The sequence below is a fragment of the Salminus brasiliensis genome, chromosome 17 (assembly GCF_030463535.1).
Source record: "Salminus brasiliensis chromosome 17, fSalBra1.hap2, whole genome shotgun sequence".
NCBI lineage: Eukaryota > Metazoa > Chordata > Actinopteri > Characiformes > Bryconidae > Salminus > Salminus brasiliensis.
Genome location: NC_132894.1, coordinates 30,624,505 through 30,645,600, shown reverse-complemented (window position 1 = coordinate 30,645,600; position 21,096 = coordinate 30,624,505). Strand labels below are relative to the sequence as shown.

Genomic DNA, 21,096 nt, shown 5'->3' with positions numbered 1-21,096 from the left:
TACCAGCATAGGGCATGTTTTCATCTGAATAAGCAGTTTTACAACCACCTTGACCAGTGAGGTTGGTGTGGCCGCACTGCGCAACAGATAACACCACTACCTACCACTGAGTTACAACATCATGTGGATTCCCGGTCTGGGTGACTATGCTGCGCTACACCAATAAGAGTTCTTGGGTAAGACTCGTAACATACATTGGCCCACCTCTGTAATATGAGTAACCTTGTAAGTCGCTCTGGGTAAGAGCGTCTGCTAAATACCATAAATGTAAAAAAAGACAACAGGTTTTTATGGGGGTTCCCTCAATTGTTATCCTGACTGTAAATACCAAGCACTTGAATTACATGAATTTGAAAAGCTTTTCCATAAACAGACTTTACTTCTGTTGCTTCAGACATCTTTGGTCTTGATTAAAATGATAAATCTTTCATAATGGACTGTTCATCAGCCCTCTGGCTCAATGACTACTGCATTATGGGTGTCAACATGGTCACGCAATTCCAAAACAAACAGTTTGAGGGCTATTGCCGATGCACTGTATTCTGCTCCAGCGGAGGGGTCCATGTGCCACTTCTCACCGAACACAACCAGACAGAGAGATTAGCTCTGCTGTTTGTCACCAGCATTCAGTGTACACTGTTCAAATGTTTGCTTGTCAGGCTATGATTGTGTTTGCCATCAGTCACGTTTTTAACAGGCCAAAACGTGCACTAAAAACAAACATATGAAAGGTGCAGGCCTGGGGCCTGCTGGCGGGCCGAAGTTTTATTATACGCCTCTATTAGCAAGGAATAGCCCCACCAGAGTTTGCACAGAACTGTACCTAAATACAAACTAATATACACAGTCATATCAGAATATTATGACCACCCCTGGTTAGGAAAGAACTCAGCCCATTAGATCAGCTCCACCGACCATATACAGTGGTATGAAAAAGTTTGGGCACCCCTGATAGTTTTGATGATTTTCCTTCATTGGCTGTTTGAATCAGCAATTTTAGTTAAATATATCATATAGCAGACGAACACAGTGATATTTGAGAAGTGAAATGAAGGACCCCACAGGACCACCACAGAACAGGTTAGCAGGTAGTATTTGGGTGGTGGGTCATTCTCTGACATGGTGGTGGCATGTAAGTGAAAATGTGTAGGTCTTATTAAAGGTATATATTAAAGGGACCATCCCAAAGGAAAAAGTCTTTTCTTACCTTTGTCTTTTCTTTGTCCTCACTTAGGAGAAAGGAGGAGCTCAACATCAGCACTTGAGAGGTTTAGGAGACAAATGAGGAAAGCCTGCTCCATCTGCTCTGATAGACTGCTGAAATATCTCTGAGATGTAGAAGAGAATATCCTGCATCCTGGGATATCCTGCATTTGTTTTCTCTGAGCTCCACTTATGGTTTTATGACTCAACGACACCATGATGATATTGCTTTTTATGAACATTTCCAACCTCTCTTACATTGCTTACATAGCTGAGCAGAGTATATTTCTTATGACTGGGTGGGGCAAAACTGCTGTAGGCTGACTAGGTGAACATACTGTATGTAAATGTCATCGTGACATCACAAAAATATGAAATCAGAACAGGTTAGGTTTGGGATTTGCAAGTTGATTTCCATTACTGGACTGTGTCCTGCATTAGTATATGTTAGAATGCGGCTCCAAATAAATACAATAATATTATAATCCATTAAAAAATATAATAATACATGTAAAAATTGTAAATATATAATAAATACATATCTAAATAATATGAAATATATATAGTAATACGAATTACAAATTTTTGACCATAAACAAATGCAACATGCTGGTCAAGAGCTGGTTAACAGCTAGTTTACCAGCATAGGGCATGTTTTCATCTGAATAAGCAGTTTTACAACCACCTTGACCAGTGAGGTTGGTGTGGTCACACTGCGCAACAGATAACACCACTACCTGCCACTGAGTTACAACATCATGTGGATTCCCGGTCTGGGTGACTATGCTGCGCTACACCAATAAGAGTTCTTGGGTAAGAGCGTCTGCTAAATACCGAGTTTTTTTCTAAATAATATAGGACCACGATGAAAAAAAGAGTAAAATCCAACCTTTAACTCAAGTGAATTTATTCAGTAGGAAAAAAATCCCACATTAAGAAATAATTGTTTAACATCAAATCATGTGTGCCACAATTATTGGCACCCCTGATGTTAATACTTTGTACAACCCCCTTTTGCCAACAAAACAGCACCTAATCTTCTCTTATAATGTTTTACAAGATGGGAGAATACAGATAGAGGGATCTTTGACCATTCCTCTTTGCACAATCTCTCTAAATCATCCAGCGACCTGGGTCCTCTCCTCTGCACTCTCCTCTTCAGCTCACCCCACAGGTTTTCAATGGGGTTGAGGTCTGGGGACTGAGATGGCCATGGGAGGAGCTTGATTCTGTGTGGTGAACCATTTCTGTGTAGATTTGGCCATATGTTTTGGGTCATTATCTTGCTGAAAGACCCAGTGACGACCCATCTTCAGCTTTTGGGCAGAAGCCACCAGATTTTGTTTTAAAATGTCCTGGTATTTCAAAGCATTCATGATGCCATGCACCCTAACAAGGTTCCCAGGGCCTTTGGAAGAGAAACAGGCCCACAGCATCACTGATCCTCCCCCATATTTCACAGTGGGCATGAGGTGCTTTTCTGCATACTCAGCTCTTGTGTTATGCCAGACCCACTTAGAGCATTTGTTGCCAAAAAGCTCTATCTTAGTTTCATCTGACCAAAGCACACAGTCCCAGTTGAAGTTCCAGTACTGCTTAGCAAACTCCAAACGTTTGCGTTTATGATTGTGAGGGAGAAAAGGTTTTTTCCGTGCATGCCTCCCAAACAGCTTGTTGGCATGCAGATAGCGCCTGATGGTTGTTTTGGAGACTTTGTGACCCCAAGAAGCTACCATTTGTTGCAATTCTGTAACAGTGAGCTTTGGAGACCTTTTTATTTCTCCTCTCATCCTCCTCACTGTGCGTGGTGGCAAAATAAACCTGCGTCCTCGTCCAGGCTTGTTTACCACAGTTCCAGTTGTTTTAAACTTCTTAATAATTCCTCTGACAGTAGATATGGACAGGTGTAGGTGAGTGGCTATTTTCTTGTAGCCATTGCCTGACTTGTGGAGGTCAACACACATCTGCCTTACTTGAATGGTATGTTCCTTTGTCTTTCCCATGTTGAAGAGAAATGGCCTCTGTGTCACGTCATATTTATACCCCAGGGAAACAGGAAGTTGTGAATTACTAATGAAATGTTCCTACATACTCAGATCAACTTCGTAAACTACTGTAGAATTGACAGAAATACTTTAATTACATTTATTTCCTAAGAAATGTTAGGGGTGCCAATAATTGTGGAACAGATGATTTTATGAAGAATAATTATTTCATAGTCAGGGATTTTTTTTCCCTTAAAATTCACTTGATTGACGTGGATTTCCATCGTGGTCCTATATTATTTAGAAAAAAACTCAATTTATTAGAAGCTAAAGAACACATCTTAACCAGGGGTGCCAATAATTATGGAGGGCACTGTATATATATAGCAACTGCCGTGAATTGCGCATGTCCGCTCTCTTCCTTGAAAAAACGCAAGCTCCCGCCTTACAGCAGCATTCTAACTTTATTCTTGCAACAAAAAATCACATCCTGAAACATCTGTAACAATGTTGTAATGTTGGCTAGCCTGAGCTAATATGCACTGGAATAGGGCACTAGCAAGATGCTAACTATCATTAGCATTAGAGCTGGAAATCTGTGAATTTTACAAACATTGAGTGTTGGGTTAACGGTTGACTTGTCTTAAAAACATTCCAAAAAGACATAACATGCTAACCATGAGCTAATACATTAGCTACAAGCTAGCTGATATGCTAGTTAAAAAGTAACTATACAGTTGTATGCAGAAAGTGGGCACCCTTGGCCAATTGACAGTATTTTCCTGCATTTTCTTTGTTGTTGTTGCAATATCTAAACATGTTTACTTACATCTCTCTTTTTTCCATCTAGTTTTTCTTATCACATTCACCACATTTGCAAAAATGAGGTGGGTGTTTAACCCACTGTTGTATCTCATGCAGCTTCATTGTGAGTAAGATATGCGGTTCGGTTATATTACTTCGTTGGTTGTAAGGTCAAGTGCAATGTCATGTGTACTGAAACGGACTCTGGTCGAGGACACAGAAAACACAAGGTGCCTTTCTCCATCTTTCTCCAATTGCATTTATTACTCTTTTATCTTTTCATATGTAAGACATTTATGGGGCAATTCGAGTAACGTACGTTTATGAGTGTCATTTTGAACAAATGCAAAATCCACATCATACATTAACCCAAATGCTATGAAAGGTTGCAAATTACAACCCTGAAGCTGGCCTTGCGTCCTCAGACCACAAACCGAGCGATCAGTAGCAGCAGCACAGAAGAAGACACGGCCTTTGAGTGAGCAGGTCAACATGAGGTGCATCAGGGCTGTATGTTTGGTCCTCTGGGCTTTTGCGTTCACCTCCACTGCAGATAATTTTAAGGAACAAGCACTTAGACTGATGGAGTTGACTCCACTAGTAGATGGGTAAGAAAAGCGCACCACTGCACTACAAGCAAGTGTATTTAGTAATGATTCTTAGATGTTTTCAGAGTATTCTGGGGGGAAATGTCCTCACAGACGTGTAGATGTTCTGTTAAAGTGTACGGTAACTGTTTAAGGATGCTGATGTATTTTGTGGGTTGTGATCTCATGTAGACACAATGACTTACCGTGGCAGTTGAAGACATCGTTCAATAATCAGCTGAACAATGTGGATCTACACACACTTGATTCTACACACACGAATATCCCCAAAATCAAAGAGGGTCACCTAGCAGCACAGGTACGTGCACATCTACGCAAGCACTGACACGCACACAAACACACTGGTTGCTGTCATGCAAAAACTTTGGATTTCCAGAATGACAACTTTAACTTTCAATGGAAGTCGATGTAAAGCGATTTAGACCATTTCTATTGCTCCATTCATCATGTAATTCTGAGGAGTTTTGAGCTGGGGCCAGGAATGATCGATGACAGGGTAAAAAGGAAAGTGACGGGTGGTGAAGGGGTTGCACAGACTTGTCGTCGACACGTGAACAAGGAAGAGATGGAATTTAGAGGATGTCAGAATACAGAGGAAGGGCTTTAGGCATGTTCCTCATAACTCTACATTTTGTTTTCTGCAATGTTATCCAAGTCTTTTTAATGAAAGAAATGCGACGGACAGTGAACCTGCATTTTTATGAATGAAAAAAATAATAATTTGCATTAGCCATTGCAGTGCTAGAATTTCTACAAAATAACATGCTAAATTTTATCAATCTGTCCAGTACATCTGCCCTGTCCTGTACACCCTCTATCCCATTTATTAGTGGGCAGTTTTTGACCTTTGTTGATCAAATAGTGTTTGACCATGGTAGACCAGAACCAACCAGGCTCTTAATCTGGATCTGGGGGGTAAAAATTAGCTGTTTTGTCATTAATGTGTAAAAATGTAAGTCCTGTAAACCTGATATGTTTGAATGGGGGAAAAATCTCTTGGTTCTGCATTTTTGTGGCCAACATGTGCGATACTGTGGCCAGGTGCACCAAGCAACAGACAACATTTTCCCATGCTAATGGTTTGATTGATGGTTTTCTCACAATCTCAACTTCTCTCAATTTCTGTCATTATCCCAACATAACTAACGTTATTTTCCAGAGACAATGGAATCGTTCATTTGCACTTGCTAACAACCACATACACACTGCATACCTTCCCCATAGTTCGATTCTGAGAGGCTATGCTAATCTGCAGAACTGGTGGTAAGGAGTAAGAAGCCTGTGTTTGCACCGCAACAGCTTGAAATCTCAAGAAAATTAACCGATATCTTGGGAAAACACACATTTGTAATGTTGAGATGATAATAAACATGAACAATAATTAACTTAGCACTGGAATAAAGGGTAAAAACAGTAGGGGGTTTCTAATAAAGTGGCCTGTGGATGTATGTTAGAGAGGAAAAAGAAATAATCTGCCAAAACTCATATCTGCTGTTCTTCTCCAGTTCTGGGCTGCATATGTGCCGTGTACTACTCAGTATAAAGACGCAGTGAGACAAACCCTGGAGCAGATCGACCTCATTCACCGAATGTGCCATAAATACCCGGAGGACTTCATGTTTGCTGTCAGCAGTCAAGGTGACTTTACTCTCATAAACTCCCATAAACTGATTTATTAGTTGTGTAACCATCAAAAATCAGCTTTACATCAGTAGCTAAACAAGTGAGTGTTGTGTTACTTAACCTCACTTTTGGAGCCTGTGTTAGCTATCATGATTAGACTGACTCTAATAATAACGAACGAACTTCTTAACAAACCCTTGTGACGATATTCTTTAACCAACTGACAAGGTTCCAACCTGCGATCGATCAACACAAACTGAACAGGGCAGCACAGCTATACAACTGATCACTGACATCTATTTAACTGTGCTTCATGGCAATGATCCAAACGCACCTTATGTTTAGTTTTCATGACCAACTTATGAGTTTCCAACCTAGGATTGGTTAACATGGACCGGAAACATGTGGGCAGGTGCTGAAGCTGTAGCATTGACATCTATTAGAACGGTTTTATGGTTTCAGAACAATGAGTTGTTTACTCAGCTCAAGGAAACAGCATTGAAATGAGTCCTCATGATAATCAACCAGGCAGCAGACTCCTAATAAATATGGTGTTATATAGGGTTCTTCTAGAGAAGCCATAAAAGGCCCACCTTTGGTTCCCTGAAAGACCATTTCTGTCTGGGAGTGCGGTAGTCAAGTAAAGGTTGAACATTAATCAAAGATCTTCTCACACATTTTATCATGGAACCAAAATGTAGTTCTTCAATGGCATTGCTTAAAGAACCATTCATAGCACCTTTATTTTCAAGTGATGATTAGCCTGAAAACACCAGTATTCACCTTGGCATTCTGAACTGAATGTGGTTAATGTTGCCTTCACAGATATAAGGGACGCCTTTGACCAGAATAAGACCGCAAGCCTGATTGGGGTGGAAGGAGGTCACTCCATAGATAGCAGTCTGAGCACATTGCGCACCATGTACCAGCTGGGGGTTCGTTATCTTACCCTCACACACAGTTGCAACACACCCTGGTGAGTGGCCCGGACCAAACAGGCAGCCAACTTTACATGGGAATGAAGCAAGCTGCACTGTGGTACATTTTAATTGTCAAAAGATAATGGAAAAAGTATCTGTCATCATTACAGTAAAACCACAGCCACTAAAATTCCACTGAACGTCCTCTTGCTGCATGGAAACTGCAGGAAAGGAATTCCCCAGTCAGGTTACTTTAGGTTCATTACCTGTTCCGCTGGGTTTATTCACCAGAAGAACTCCAATAGTGCATGTGAAACCTTAGATGGCTTTGGGTATAACAGCAAAGCTGGTGCATACGGTTCAATTTCAGTGCATCATGAAATCTGATCATGGAGTTTGACAACTTAGAATTCTTTTGAAAAAGTGGACTGAATGTGCAAATGTTACTAGAAATACTTTTACAATTTTCAAAATTACTTTTACTTTTGACAAAAATGAGACGCCACTTTGGCCCAAAATAATAGTGAACACTTTTGACTATTTATTATTAGTATTATGAATAATTATTAAATCAATAATGAGGCCACACAAGGTCATGCTTTATGCTGATTCTCTTTACTTTCCCTCCATTATTTTAGTTCCACTTTAGGTTCCACTCCTTTCTTCAGAATAGGTCATTACTCAGGGTGCGCCAATCAATACAAGTATGGGTCCAATATTGGCCAAACTCACTGGCTCGGATATTGGAAGAAAAAAAAAAAGATAATCTGATTTTTGACCCTAAACTGACATAACTCAGGATCAGAGTAATTATATTATTGTAATAATATTTTAACAAGCAGCAGTACTTACCCTGTCTAACCATGTTTTTATAGTCTTTACAAGCAACAACTCCAATTGCAGGTGTGAAGTAAATTTGTGATTAAAACGTGGTCAAATTTGTTCAAATATCTAAATTCAGACATATTTAAATAACTGAAAATTGAACATAACAGGGCATGTGTGATTGTGTCTTACAATGTTTTCTGGAATTGGTAGAAAAAAAATACAGAAAATTACACATAATTGATCTAGGGGTCTAAGGATTGAGAGAAGTAAAAAAAATGCCATCAGTATTACCAAATATACAAGGTTTATAAGGTTTTAGTATCGGTATCAGAACATTAGTGACATGTAAAAGTGGTATTGTGCAACCCCTAGTCATTACTTATAACTATTAGGTGAGAAAAAAAACGTACTATCCAAACAAAAAAATATGATCCGCTTTTTAACTAAAGCAAACCAATCACATCGCAGCTTTTAACCAAACCCCACCCCTAAATACAGACTTTCTAATCACAGCCTTAACATAGGGGAGAAGCTTTCCTGAAGATATGCTAAAATACTGAAAGTGTAACTTGCTGGTGACTAATTGCTGATTTTTATGAATAATATTAATAATAATATAAATAATCAAATATTTTTAGTCCATAGTGATAGCATGTTCTTTCAACATCACTAGGGCAGCATTAGCAGCGCACCGACTGCTCGCCTCGCCCAGCATCGCTACCATGGTGTAGGCATTCAGGCCGTGTCCAACATTGCCACCATTCCAAACTTCCCGTTGTTAAATTGCCACAGACGATTCTATGCAGCCAGTGGTGGTCCAGCAAAACTACTTTCCAAAGGTCTCTCAGCCAATCAGATTATAGAACAGAAACAATTTTACATGATCAGTTCTAATATTAATATTCCACTGAATCATCACCCTCAAATCAATGCATTATTATTATTATTATTATTATTATTATTATTATTAATAATAATAATAATAATTAATTTTTAAGGATGTTAATTCTAACATGACCTTTTGCCTCACAGGGCGGATAACTGGCTGGTGGATACGGGGTCAGATCCTGTGGAGCACAACGGCCTGAGTGACTTTGGCAAGGTTAGCACTGCTGCTTCCATTCGGGCTGCATAATACATTGTTTGCTAAAGCTTATCAGGATACTGGTCTCTGTAATCCAGATATTAAAATAAGGCAGGCTTTATCATCTGTAATTCTGCATTTGTAATCACCTGTAAGGCAGATTGCAATTGCTCGTTTGTCTACAACTGCTAAATATTATAATAATAGAGATCACTTGCTGCATGAATGCATGCAATCTCACGTGCACACAGCTTGGCGGGCAGGGATAAATGAAACCTGCAGCACGTGAAGTAATGAAGTAACACTGTCTTGTTTTGTTCACAATCAGCCATGGGCTTATCATGAACTTTGAGGAGCAGGTGCGTCACTTTCTGTTTGACCCTGTAGCAGGTGAGGCAGCGTTTTAGAGCCGTTGCTGACCAGATGGCTTTATTTTTTCACAGAGGCTGATCTTGGAAATGAACCGCATGGGTATGTTGGTGGACCTGGCTCACGTTTCGGTCCAGGTGATGGACCAGGTGCTAAGTATCTCCAAAGCTCCAGTCATCTTTAGCCACTCCTCTGCCTACAGCATCTGCAAACACAAGAGGAACGTTCCAGATGACATCCTTCTAAAAGTGGTGAGGGAACCATCACTTCTTTATATACATACCTACAACAACAAGTTCAAAAGCATGGATTTAGTGTTTTCAGTAACCTAAAACAGTTAAATACACTATGTGGACAAAGGTATTGGGACACCTGTTCATTCATTGATTCTTCCGGAATCAAGGGCATTAAAAGTAGAGAGTAACTGTCTTTACTGTTGAATGAAGAAGTCTTTCTTCTAGATATAAGCCACAAGAGCATCACATGAGGATCTGAAGCCTTATACCTTATCCCCAACAATCCACAGCTCAATGCTGGGGTTTTTATACTCTTCTAGCCCATGCCTTATGGTGCCAATAGGCTCAGGTTTATCTGCTCCAGAGAGTCCTATTCTATTGGTAGTACATGAATGCATTCATTAGAAGGGGTGTCCACAAACATTTGGACATAGTGTATATAAATGTGCTTGGTACAGCATACGTTCCACTTGGCAGACTGGGGTGCAATTCCCTGCCCATAGCAAGAGCAGCTTTGTCCAATAATAAGCGTAATAATAAGAAACTGGAGCGTCTGCCAAATGCAATACATGTGTGTCCAATTACACATGATTAAAGTCATTAGTAGTAAAGAGATTACAGAGCTCTGTTGGCCTTGCTCTTTCTATCTCATCAGTCACTGCCTGGTGTGGAGTCCGTAGTCCCTAGTGGAGAGTACTTCTTCATTCAGCTCAAATGATAAAGCATTTCCTCAATTTACCCACTTCCTCCGTTGGTCCACATTGATCTCAATAAACTCAGATCTAGTCATAAAACCTCGCTCTCTTATTTCTCGTGTATAATCTTCCCCAGAATTCCCCAAAACTATAATGGGTCTGTTTCCTATGTCTAAACTTCCTATTTGTTACGTCCTCTCTACTACTGTCCATTTTTTTGTGTGAATTACTATGTTTTTTTCATTGTCTGTGATGTACTGACAATCCAGTGCATTTTTTGGGTTCCTGAAAAGCTACATATTATTGTTATTGTTATTTTTTCAATTAATTAATTTTTTTAGTAGTAGCAGTAATAGTAGTAGTAGTAGTAGAATAAGAAGTAATACTATTTGGAAAGGACTAAACTGCAAAAAAGCAAGTAAAGTAAAATAAAATGATTAAATTATTTTAAACAATATATATCTAAAATTCAGTTAATAATAATAATATAAATTCAGTAACTTCTTGTTGATCTCAAAATACTTCTATAATTTCCTGACACATCACAAAATTCCCCAAACCTATAACGGGTCTGTTTCCTATTCCCTAATATAAACTTCCTATTTATTACATCTTGCCAGTGTCCTCTCTCCTAAGGTCCATTTTCTGTGAGTTTTCTTCGTTGTCTGTGATGTACTGACAATTCAGTGCATTTTCTATTATTATTACTATTATTATTATTATTATTATCATTATTATTATTATTATAGTTATTTTTATTATTATTATTATAATTTTAGTAGTATTAGTAATAGCAGAATAAGAAATAGTACTAATTGGAAATGACTAAACTGCAAAAAAGCACGTAAAGTCAAATCAAATGATTAAATTATAAAAAAAAAATGATATCTAAAATTAAGTTAGTAACTTCTTGTTGATCCCAAAATACTTTTATAGTCCCTGCCAACACATCACAAAATTCCCTAAATCTAAAATGGGTCTGTTTCCTATTCCCCAACCTAAACTTCTCATCTATTATGTCTTGTCGTGTCATCTCTACTAATGTCCATTTTCTGTGAATTCAGTGCATTTTTGGTTCCTGAAAAGTGCTATATTCTTCTTCTTATTATTATTCTTATCATTATTAATATTTTAGTAGTTGTAGTAGAAGTAGGACTAATTGGAAATGACTAAACTGATTTAAAAATGATTTAATTGTTTAAAAAAATATCTAAAATTAAGTACATTTTTATTGATCTTAAAACACTTAAACAATCCACCCGACACAAATATCTGACACTAACAATAAATGTACACTATTTACATTATTATTTTCTTATTAGGTTTATATTTTATAGCTGGTTTATATTATGTGTTTGTTCTACATTATTCTATCATTATTCTATAACTTCTGGCATTGTGTTGTAATATGTCAGAAATTCATGATGTACACATTAATCAAGTGAATTCAGTGTGGTCTACTTGCACGCACATTTACCATTTACACGTATGAACGTGTAGAGGGCATTTAGCACTTCACTGGTTGTGGGGTTTGGAAGGTGAGTGGGCATGTATCCTGTGTAAGTAGGTAATGGGGCGTGCTGTGACATGTTCAGGCCTGGCAGGAAAACCTGAACAATAAGTCACTCTTCTGTTGTTTTAGTTTGGTTCCTGTTAAGACAGAGCGAAATGTACCATTACCTCACAGGTAATTATAGGCTAAGGCTCATGAACCTCTATAAACATTAACAAACCTCTACAAACAAAAGTAAACTCGACTGGCTAGAAAGATTTGGGTAGTAGAGCATTATGGGAACGTTCTGAACATTATGAACATTTTTATTTCACTTTTTTTATTTTTTTTATTTATTTTGTTTATTCCCTCTTGTGTTAATTAAAAAGTTGTGTTGTGTTGAACTGAATGTGAGCTCTTCACATTTCAAGAAGTAATGGAGGTTCATCATTTAAACTTTTATTTTTTTAAACGTTTATTATTAGTGTAAATTCAGATATTTTACACTAATAATAATAATAATAATAATTAATAAATATTTAATTATATGTTTAAATAAATGCTACAATTCTTATGTTTAAAAAAAAATAAAGAACACATTCATTAAATATTATCTGGCAATGTGATATCAGTGTTATGTACCAGTTTTATTAGTGTTTTCATTGTATTTCATTAGATTCATTGTATTTTAGGTTTCGGGAAAGTTACTTCAAATGTTTCCATAATGTTAGTTTTTGTCTGGGAAACAATCTAATAACGTCGTGATGAAAATGATTACCTTATTATTATTATTATTATTATTATTATGTGGTTTATTTCAATAATGTTAGAGGTCATTTATCTGGAACCTTCTTAAAAACATTGCTATAATGTTCTCTGCTAGCTGGTTGGACATCAAGGAACTAAATTTGTCATACACTCAGAGCCCACACATACATCCCAAAGAGCCTTTGCCTGGCTTCACCTGTTGGAGGAGAGTGTTGGGACATTGCCAAGGATAGGGGGAGTTCACATGAACAGGGGTCAGGTAATTGAACTTCCAAACAGGGTAGAAAATTCAGAGGTTAAATTATAAAGATTTACAACAACTCTGACAGCTTGGTGGAAATTCCCAAATATAACCAATCCACACTCCCACCTGGAAAATCTCGGCTTTTTATACTCAATAAAATCACATTAAACTTCCCATCTTTGATTGAAAAAGGCATCACACATCTTAAGCACTTATTTCACAACACCGCTCCAATTTTACTCCCACAACTAACCCAATAAAGCAGCATTAGGAACGTTCATTTATTACAAAACCATCAGATAAGATCACTTAAATGTTCATAAATTGTTCAACTTACATTATTAGTTATATTACAAAAAATACATTAGATCTCCCAACTTTACAGGACATGACAGACCTGTACATGAAAGTCAATGCAACACAACAAACCTGGAACTGGGAGGAGCAGGGAGTGACAGGGGACGAGCAGGAATGAACTGAGGGAGGGGGACAAAGGAAACCCACAAGCCGAGCTTGGGATGCAGGGGAAACTAGAACTGAAAACCAGAGCCACGCTCTGAGTAAATGAAAGGGGTAGCTGGAGAACCAGCTGCCTGAACTAGATAACAGGGCAGGCCCAACCTGAGTACGCCAGGACTGCCTCATAAGCTGGAGATGCCAAGGAGCTTTGAGCTGGAAGTGACGTAGCGCGCTTGCCTCTAGAACCAGATCAGAACACTAGCCAACAGGAACACGCCACCGACACGTGGAGAATCAATTCACGGCAGGGAGTAGCAATCAGGCAGCTCCTTAAATGCTCCCAGTCCCAGGTGCAACACATGAACATGACTCAAACACAAATGACCCGGAAATAAGGCGAAAGTCCTTATATGGGCCTGTGGGCGGTGGTCCGGGATCACTCAGAGGAAAGGGCACGATAACGAGGGCCTGACGGACGGTAGAATATGTCCAGGTCATTTTAAAGCATTTCTGTTGGTCCTTTTGTCATGGCGTTTTGACACAGTGTAAAAAACAACTTCCAGTTTTACGTTAGTCGGGTTTTGCTGTCCTACAAGCAGGTGTTTGTTTGTTTGTTTTTTGCAAAACCACAGGCAGCAACTTCTTAACACACTGTGTTTACTGCATTGTATTTCAACAGCCAGTATATTCTTTTTTGGTGTCTGAACCTGCCCTTATATCTTTACTCCAGAAAGAAAACAACGGGATTGTTATGGTTAATTTCTACAACGACTACGTCACCTGTAGCAACACAGCAAGTCTTTCCGACGTGGCGGGTAAGTAACTGACAGTGGTTTCAGACCAAACATACAGCATTTTGCCTCTTGGTGGTTCAGCACCTCAAGCTTCTCTCTTTCCATGCTTGCTTTGCCGGACGCAGATCACTTCGACCACATCAAGAAGGTGGCAGGCGCCAGCATCGTTGGATTCGGTGGTGATTATGATGGTGTGTCCAGGTAAGCAGGTGTAAGCAGACACAATGTAGCCTTCTTATCTGAGCCACGGGCTCAAAGAAGGGTAATAAAGAATGCACATGTGACATCATGCCACAAAAGTAGAACCATAAAAGTTCTGTTACCGTGTCGTTTTCAAAGACTTTGGTCCCAATTTTGACACAATGTGACAAAGAGAGTGTAGCAGTGTCTTTATTAGGGCTACTCTTATACTCATTGTCCAAGGCACAGTCACAGGGTCATAGGAGGTATAACACAGACAGAGCCACACTCAGAGTCCAATGTGCAAAACAAGGGGCCTTGAGTAGGAGTAAATATATATGGTGTGGTCATAAGAACTCCAGGGATGAGCAACAGGTGGTCAAAATCAGGTGAGGGGTGGGGCTTAGGGGAGCTTGGCAGTGATGTAGCATGGCCAAAAGTAAACATACTGTAGAAGCACATGGCCTGGCAATGTGCAATGCCTGGCTGAGCCAGGAGGTGGTGTCTGGTAGAAGGCCTACAAAGTCCCAAAGCCTAAGCATGCAGTCAGTACCCAAAGGGCCCAGGAGGGGGAGCCATTGTCACATATAATCTGGCTCAGTACACAATATATCTCTTAAAACTCTTAATACAAAAATTGTTAAGAGTTTGAAATATCAGTCAATACGTGACTGATAGCATCCCAGAAAAATCCATATCATTGCATGCCTTGTATACATTTGCATTCAGAAGACCGTATTCTCTGGCAGGGTCCCAACTGGTCTGGAGGACGTCTCGAAGTATCCTGACCTGGTAGCAGAACTGCTGAGACGTGGCTGGACAGAAGATGAGGTCAGAGATGCTCTGGGGAGGAACCTGCTTCGAGTGTTTGAAAATGTGGAGGCGGTGAGAACAGAACACTCACACTCATATATATATATATATACATACTCTCTCTCTCTCTCTCTCTCTCTCTATATATATATATATATATATATATACACACACAGACCCTCTCACACACACACTCACACAGAAATTCACCACTCAGGACAACCTTGTTTCCAGACACTTTCCTCCCATATCCCACCTGACCATACACACTGACTGATTCTTAAATTAGTAAGAAACTGACACTGAGCAGTGCTGGAGACCACCCCCCACCCCCCACTCCACCCTCTCAGTTTAAAATGATATAAAATAATACAAAAGTATACAGGATTTATTAGAAGAAACTGAGAGAGGTCCAAAAACACTCATTCTTACATTAGTGAAAAACACACTGACTGATTTAAAAAAAAAAAACTAAATTGAGGCCGGAAGCCTAAAAACACTGACTGCAAGAACTTAGAGAAATATTTATATATTTCAAAATACTGCCATATTGTGTTTTTGATACCTTATTGATTCTCAAAACCCCTTATTGATTTATAATTATTAGTTTACATGTAAAGATTGGTGATTTATTCAGATGTTATGCACATGATGTTTTTTTTATGCTATGACAGTTAAGAAACATAACAATATATTGCCGTGCATACAGTATATACAGTAACCGAGATCCAAACACACTGATTCTTAATTTAATAAAAACTGAGATCCAATCCGAACACTCTGATTCTTAATTTAATAAAAACTGAGATCCAAACACTCTGATTCTTAATTTAATAAAGAACCGAGATCCAATCCGAACACTATGATTCTTAATTTAATAAGAACAGCGATCCAGAACTGATTCTTAAAAGCCCAAAAATACCAACCCCTTCCTAAATAAAATATATTTAAATAAATTTAAACACACTGATTATTTGTTCCCACAGGTGAGAGACGCTATGAGCAGCACGCATCCGGATGACGTGCCCATTCCTCTGGAGCAAGTCCAAAACACCTGCAGAACGGACTTCGGTTACCCAGACACCAACGCTGCAGGCACGCCACTTCAGAACCTGTCAGTTTTGGCCATGACTCTGACCTTGACCTCACTGCTTGCTAAGCTCATGTAATTAGCCAACAGATTGCTACTGACAATGCTGTAACATACAATGCTCTTCAAGTCTGAAGCAAAATGTAAACTTCAAGTCTGTCGGATGCTGTTTGATGGTGGAAAAAATGACAGGCAGGTGCAGAGTTAGGAAGAAGGAAAACAGGATGTCAGTTGTTTCTCAAAAAGGAAGTGAGTAAGTATGTTAACCAGCCTGAAACATTACTTCAGCTCCTTTCACATTAAAAAAAATGCTGTGGTTTGTTCCAACTCAATAAAAACTTCAGTTTTAACAATTCAGTTCTTCTAAAGTGTCTTCCATATCGCCGCTGACGCGAATAAGGGCAGCTTTTTCAACGGATTTGCTGCAATACTGACGCTATTTTACATGCAGAAAGGGCCCTATTGACCAATACTGTGTAAATAATCATCTGTACACTTGCTTATTAATTTGATTGATTTATTTATTGATTAATTAAGAATTGATTAAGTTACTTCGATCACATTCTGAAGTTTCATGCATATAGTGAGCAGAGCCATAGAGTGCTGCTGAAGCTGAGAGGCAGGTTGAGCAGAGGCAACACCCTTTCCTGTGTCAAAATGATAGTGTGGTGTATAACGGTGGCCCGGATGTCATGTGAAATATTCAGTCTTGTTTATATTTCCCAATCTCTTTACTGTTCTCTGAGCGACACTCTCAACCCTGCTGTGACACCAGGCTTTTTGGACAGTGATCCCTCCTGCACGGCCAGGTATTTGCAACACTTCTTGTTGTATGTTTGTTTTTTGATGTGTTGCTTGTATAAGTGCAAATATGAGCTGGCCAGAGCCGACTATTGAGTTTACAGTTTGCTGCCGAGAGAATTTCGTAGATGAATCGGGCTTAAGCGTTACATGTGAATGCAGTCAGAAAATAGAGAAATGAAACTTTGTTTTTTTAAAAGATTAAGAGTGTTAAAAAAATGTACAAAATACTGTGCATGGGTAAGTTGTTACTGACCACCACCGGAAATACAGGGCTCCAAGGCACTCTTTTAAGCCCTTTTAAAGTTTATTAAAAAAAAGTTTAATTTTTTTGTTAAATATTGCCATCTTTATTACTTATGTAAATTTATGTACTCATCTGCTTGTCAGCGTGTTACGCCATTGAGCATGTGGTCCACCACACTTATGACCAGAACGTTTTCCGAGAAACTGGGTAACTTAGGCAACACCCTAAACTCCCAGATATGTTACACCCTAAGGATTAGTTTACTGTGGCTACAAAGCAAACAAGTTGATTAAGTCTAAAGGTGTAGAAGGTTGTTCCTGAGACTGTTAATGAGTTCATCCACAGACAATGTCTACATCTAGTGGAGCTCCTGAGACATTCTATCTATACGGATCAGCCTTAACATTAGCACCACTAAAAAATACAGATAAATACCTTGTGGTGTCTGGACAATTGAGTCTTGTGAGGACTTGTGAGGTGTGTGAGGTGAGTGGTCAGTACCTACCAAAAGAATAGGTACTAGGATATGTACAAATATAGATATGTACAAATAACATTCATACAAACAGTAGTAGCTGTACTCATTGGAGTCAAGTATTTTTTATAGGTATCATTTAAATATATATAAAGTCATATATACATATATATATATATATATATATATATATATATATATATATATATATATATATATATATATATATATATATATACAAAGTCATATATTTATATATATGATTTTGTTAGCTTAGCCAAGACCCGGTTACCCTTTCTCTTCCAAAAGAGTCAATTAAACCAAACAACATGCCTGTGCCAAGAGTATGTAGCACACTGGTGGTTATTTTGTAAATAACAGAAACTTCAACTGATAAAAAGACAAAAAAAAAGAAAACAAACGATCCATGTTTCATTAGTCACGGTATGTGCAATATAAAATGGAGAAATGAAATACTGTCACACAGTCATGGCTAAGTGCTGTGCAGCTCTCTTGCATTCCTTTGAGACTAAGACTGAAGAAATAGAAGTTATTAAAAACAGTTACCACTAATTTCCATTAAGCAGAAGTAGCAGCACAACATCTATTCCTGTATATCTATTCTCTAGTAATAGAAGTTTGTAATAACACCTTCGGCCCACCGGCATGACATAGGCTTTTATGTCATGCCGGTGGGCCGAAGGTGTTATTACAAACTTCTATTACTAGAGAATAGATATACAGGAATAGATGTTGTGCTTGCTACTTCTGCTTAATGGAAAATAGTGGTAACTGTTTTTAATAACTTTCTATTTCTTCAGTCTTAGTCTCAAAGGAATGCAAGAGAGCTGCACAGCACTTAGCCATGACTGTGTGACAGCTATTTCATTTCTCCATTTTATATTGACATACCGTGACTAATGAAACATGGATCGTTTGTTTTATTTTTTTTTTGTCTTTTTTATCACGATTGAAGTTTCTGTTTATTTACAAAATAACCACCAGTGAGCTACATACTCTTGGCACAGGCATGTTGTATGGTTTAATTGACTCTGTTAGACAGCAAGTGAATAGTCGGTTCTTGAAGGTGACGATACAGCCACATATATTCATCTTTGGGATCAGAACTCCGATTTCCCAGTGGTTCTGAATAAAGAGCTGCACCTTTTAAGGTTTAGGTATGCTATTTAATCATCAATAATGATGGTTTACACTACAGTGGCATGCAAATGTTTTGGGACCACATTCAAAATCTCAAAAGTAAACAATAGAGCTGTCATGAAGTTGAAGATTGAATACTTCTTGTGTTAAAAGCAGGAAAAATAGGCAAGCGAATCTGAGCCACTTTGACAAGGGCTATATTGTAATGGCTAGACAACTGCAGTGTCAGTACCTATCAAAAAGCGCTCCAACAAAGGACAACTCCTGAACCGGCGGCAGGGTCATGGGCACATAAGGCTCACCGATGCTCATGGAGGCCCCAACTAACATTATTAGTCTTGGCCCAGATCCCTCAGAGCGTCTTCAGAGGTCTTTTGGAGTCCATGCCTCAAACGGTCAGATCTGTTGTGGCAGCACAAGAGGGACCTAAACAATATTAGGCAATGTTGCTAATGTTATGGCTGATGGCTGTATACATACATACAGCTACACAGCTACAGCATTGCATGGCTCGGCTCGGCTCGGTCTCTGACATCCAGCAACATACTGCGCTCCTCTCATCTCATTTTCTTCAGTTCTGTGGGTCATGAGTGTGGTGTAGCGACAGGGGGCGCCAGTTATACTTGTAGTTGGACAGCGTTGCTTCAGACTAAAACAGAAAATGATGCACTGTTACTTTGTTAATAACACAAATGTGAACAGAAGTCATACAGGGGAAATAGGCTAAAGTATATGGACGTACATTTGACGACAACTGGGCATTGTGCTTTGGTCTTTTTTGGGACCTGGGGATACTCTTAAGCAGTCTACCGACAGGTTTACTAGTTTCATGAAAACTTGAACAACTTGGTGTATTATTTTATATATTTATATATATTGCAACTGATATTTGGAGTCCTTTGAGTGTGTATCAGATATATTAAATGCATCTCCAGCACCAAAAAGATCTGATCTACAACTGCTAACACTGACACGTTCTTGTGTTTAACCACGGGAAATGACGACACAGACACAGATATTCATCTTTAAGATCTGAACTCCGATTTCCTACTGGCTCTGATGCCACTGCACATTTAAAATCTCAAAAGTAAACATTAGAGCTGGCATGAAGTAGAAGATTGACTATTTTTTTCACATTTTAAGCAAGATGACTTTTTTTCTGTCTTTTACTGTTTTAAACAAACAACATTTTAACAGGTCCTGAGGCCTTGTATGGTCAGTACTTACTAACACAAGGTTCTTTCAATTCTTTTGAAGAAATAGATTTGGAGGATTTTTGCCTATTCTTCCATGTGAATAACTTCCAGATCAGTGAGATCAGTCTTGCTGCACGGCTCTCTGGAGGTCTAGCCACAGAGTTGTACTGATGTTTAGGGTGGGTGACTGACATCTTGTCAACAAAACAGCTTGTGCTTTGTTCGAGGTAGTTTTTAGTGAATTTTGAGGTGTGTTAAGAAACATTATCCAGCTGTAGAAGCCTTCTTCTTCCTTTCATCTTCAGTTTTGGGTTTTTTTTTTTTTTACAGACAGTGAGATTTGATGGTTATTTACTCGAATCCATTCTACCAGTAAAATGTCCTCTGTATCACTGGCTGCTATACAAACCCAAAGCATGAATCCTAGCATGTTTAACAACTGGCTAGTGATAGGGGGAGGTCACATGAAAGAGGATTGAGTCATTGGTCTTCCAAATTGGGTAGGAAATGGGCTAAAATAAATAAATAAATAAACATTAAGCAAATTTTAGATTTTCATTTTACAAGTTTTACAAGTAATTTCGGGACATTTCTATTGGTCCATTAATCATAAAAATTTTAACACCACATAAAGGGCAACTGTCCAAAATAGTCACCATTGTGAGAAATGAAGAAAACTAACATTTTTGAGTGACAGGGACGCTATACATAACTTCTACGCTTACATTAATGCTATTTTGTATACCTCCGCTATCTATACAGGATGGCACCATTGGTTCACAAACCATGTACTCCCCGCTAACAGTCCTTACTCTCCCCCGAAGCGAGGCTGGGAGGTGTTACAGGCCAAAAAAGGACACTGAAAAAAAAAACCCTTTATCACATTTCCTTCCCGTTCGGAAGGGAGAGTCCTAATTGTTTTCGCTCTTTGGGTTGCAGGGGGCTGGTTTAGAGAGTGGGAGATGAACCATGGTTAACCTTGGTTAATACTACCCAACCCCTCAGTTAGAGTCCAGGTTGA

The 21,096-nt window shown here is 38.7% G+C and overlaps 2 protein-coding genes across 2 annotated transcripts in view; both read left to right on the top strand.

The window, feature by feature from the left end:
* The first annotated feature begins 3,816 nt into the window (after positions 1-3,816).
* Positions 3,817-16,513, top strand: dpep1 (dipeptidase 1). The gene is made up of 10 exons (XM_072660228.1): positions 3,817-4,600; positions 4,772-4,898; positions 6,106-6,238; positions 7,049-7,199; positions 9,004-9,073; positions 9,499-9,675; positions 14,049-14,133; positions 14,238-14,313; positions 15,042-15,177; positions 16,092-16,513. The coding sequence occupies exons 1-10, from the start codon at positions 4,485-4,487 to the stop codon at positions 16,272-16,274; spliced, it is 1,254 nt and encodes a 417-aa protein (XP_072516329.1). The 5' UTR covers positions 3,817-4,484; the 3' UTR covers positions 16,275-16,513.
* A 372-nt stretch (positions 16,514-16,885) lies between these two features.
* LOC140538586 (beta-1,3-galactosyltransferase 1) overlaps positions 16,886-21,096 on the top strand; it is a 36,693-nt gene continuing 32,482 nt past the window's right edge. Inside the window, exon 1 of the mRNA XM_072661216.1 lies at positions 16,886-17,004. The gene's annotated coding sequence lies outside the window, so the exon portion shown is untranslated. The remainder of the gene's footprint in view (positions 17,005-21,096) is intronic.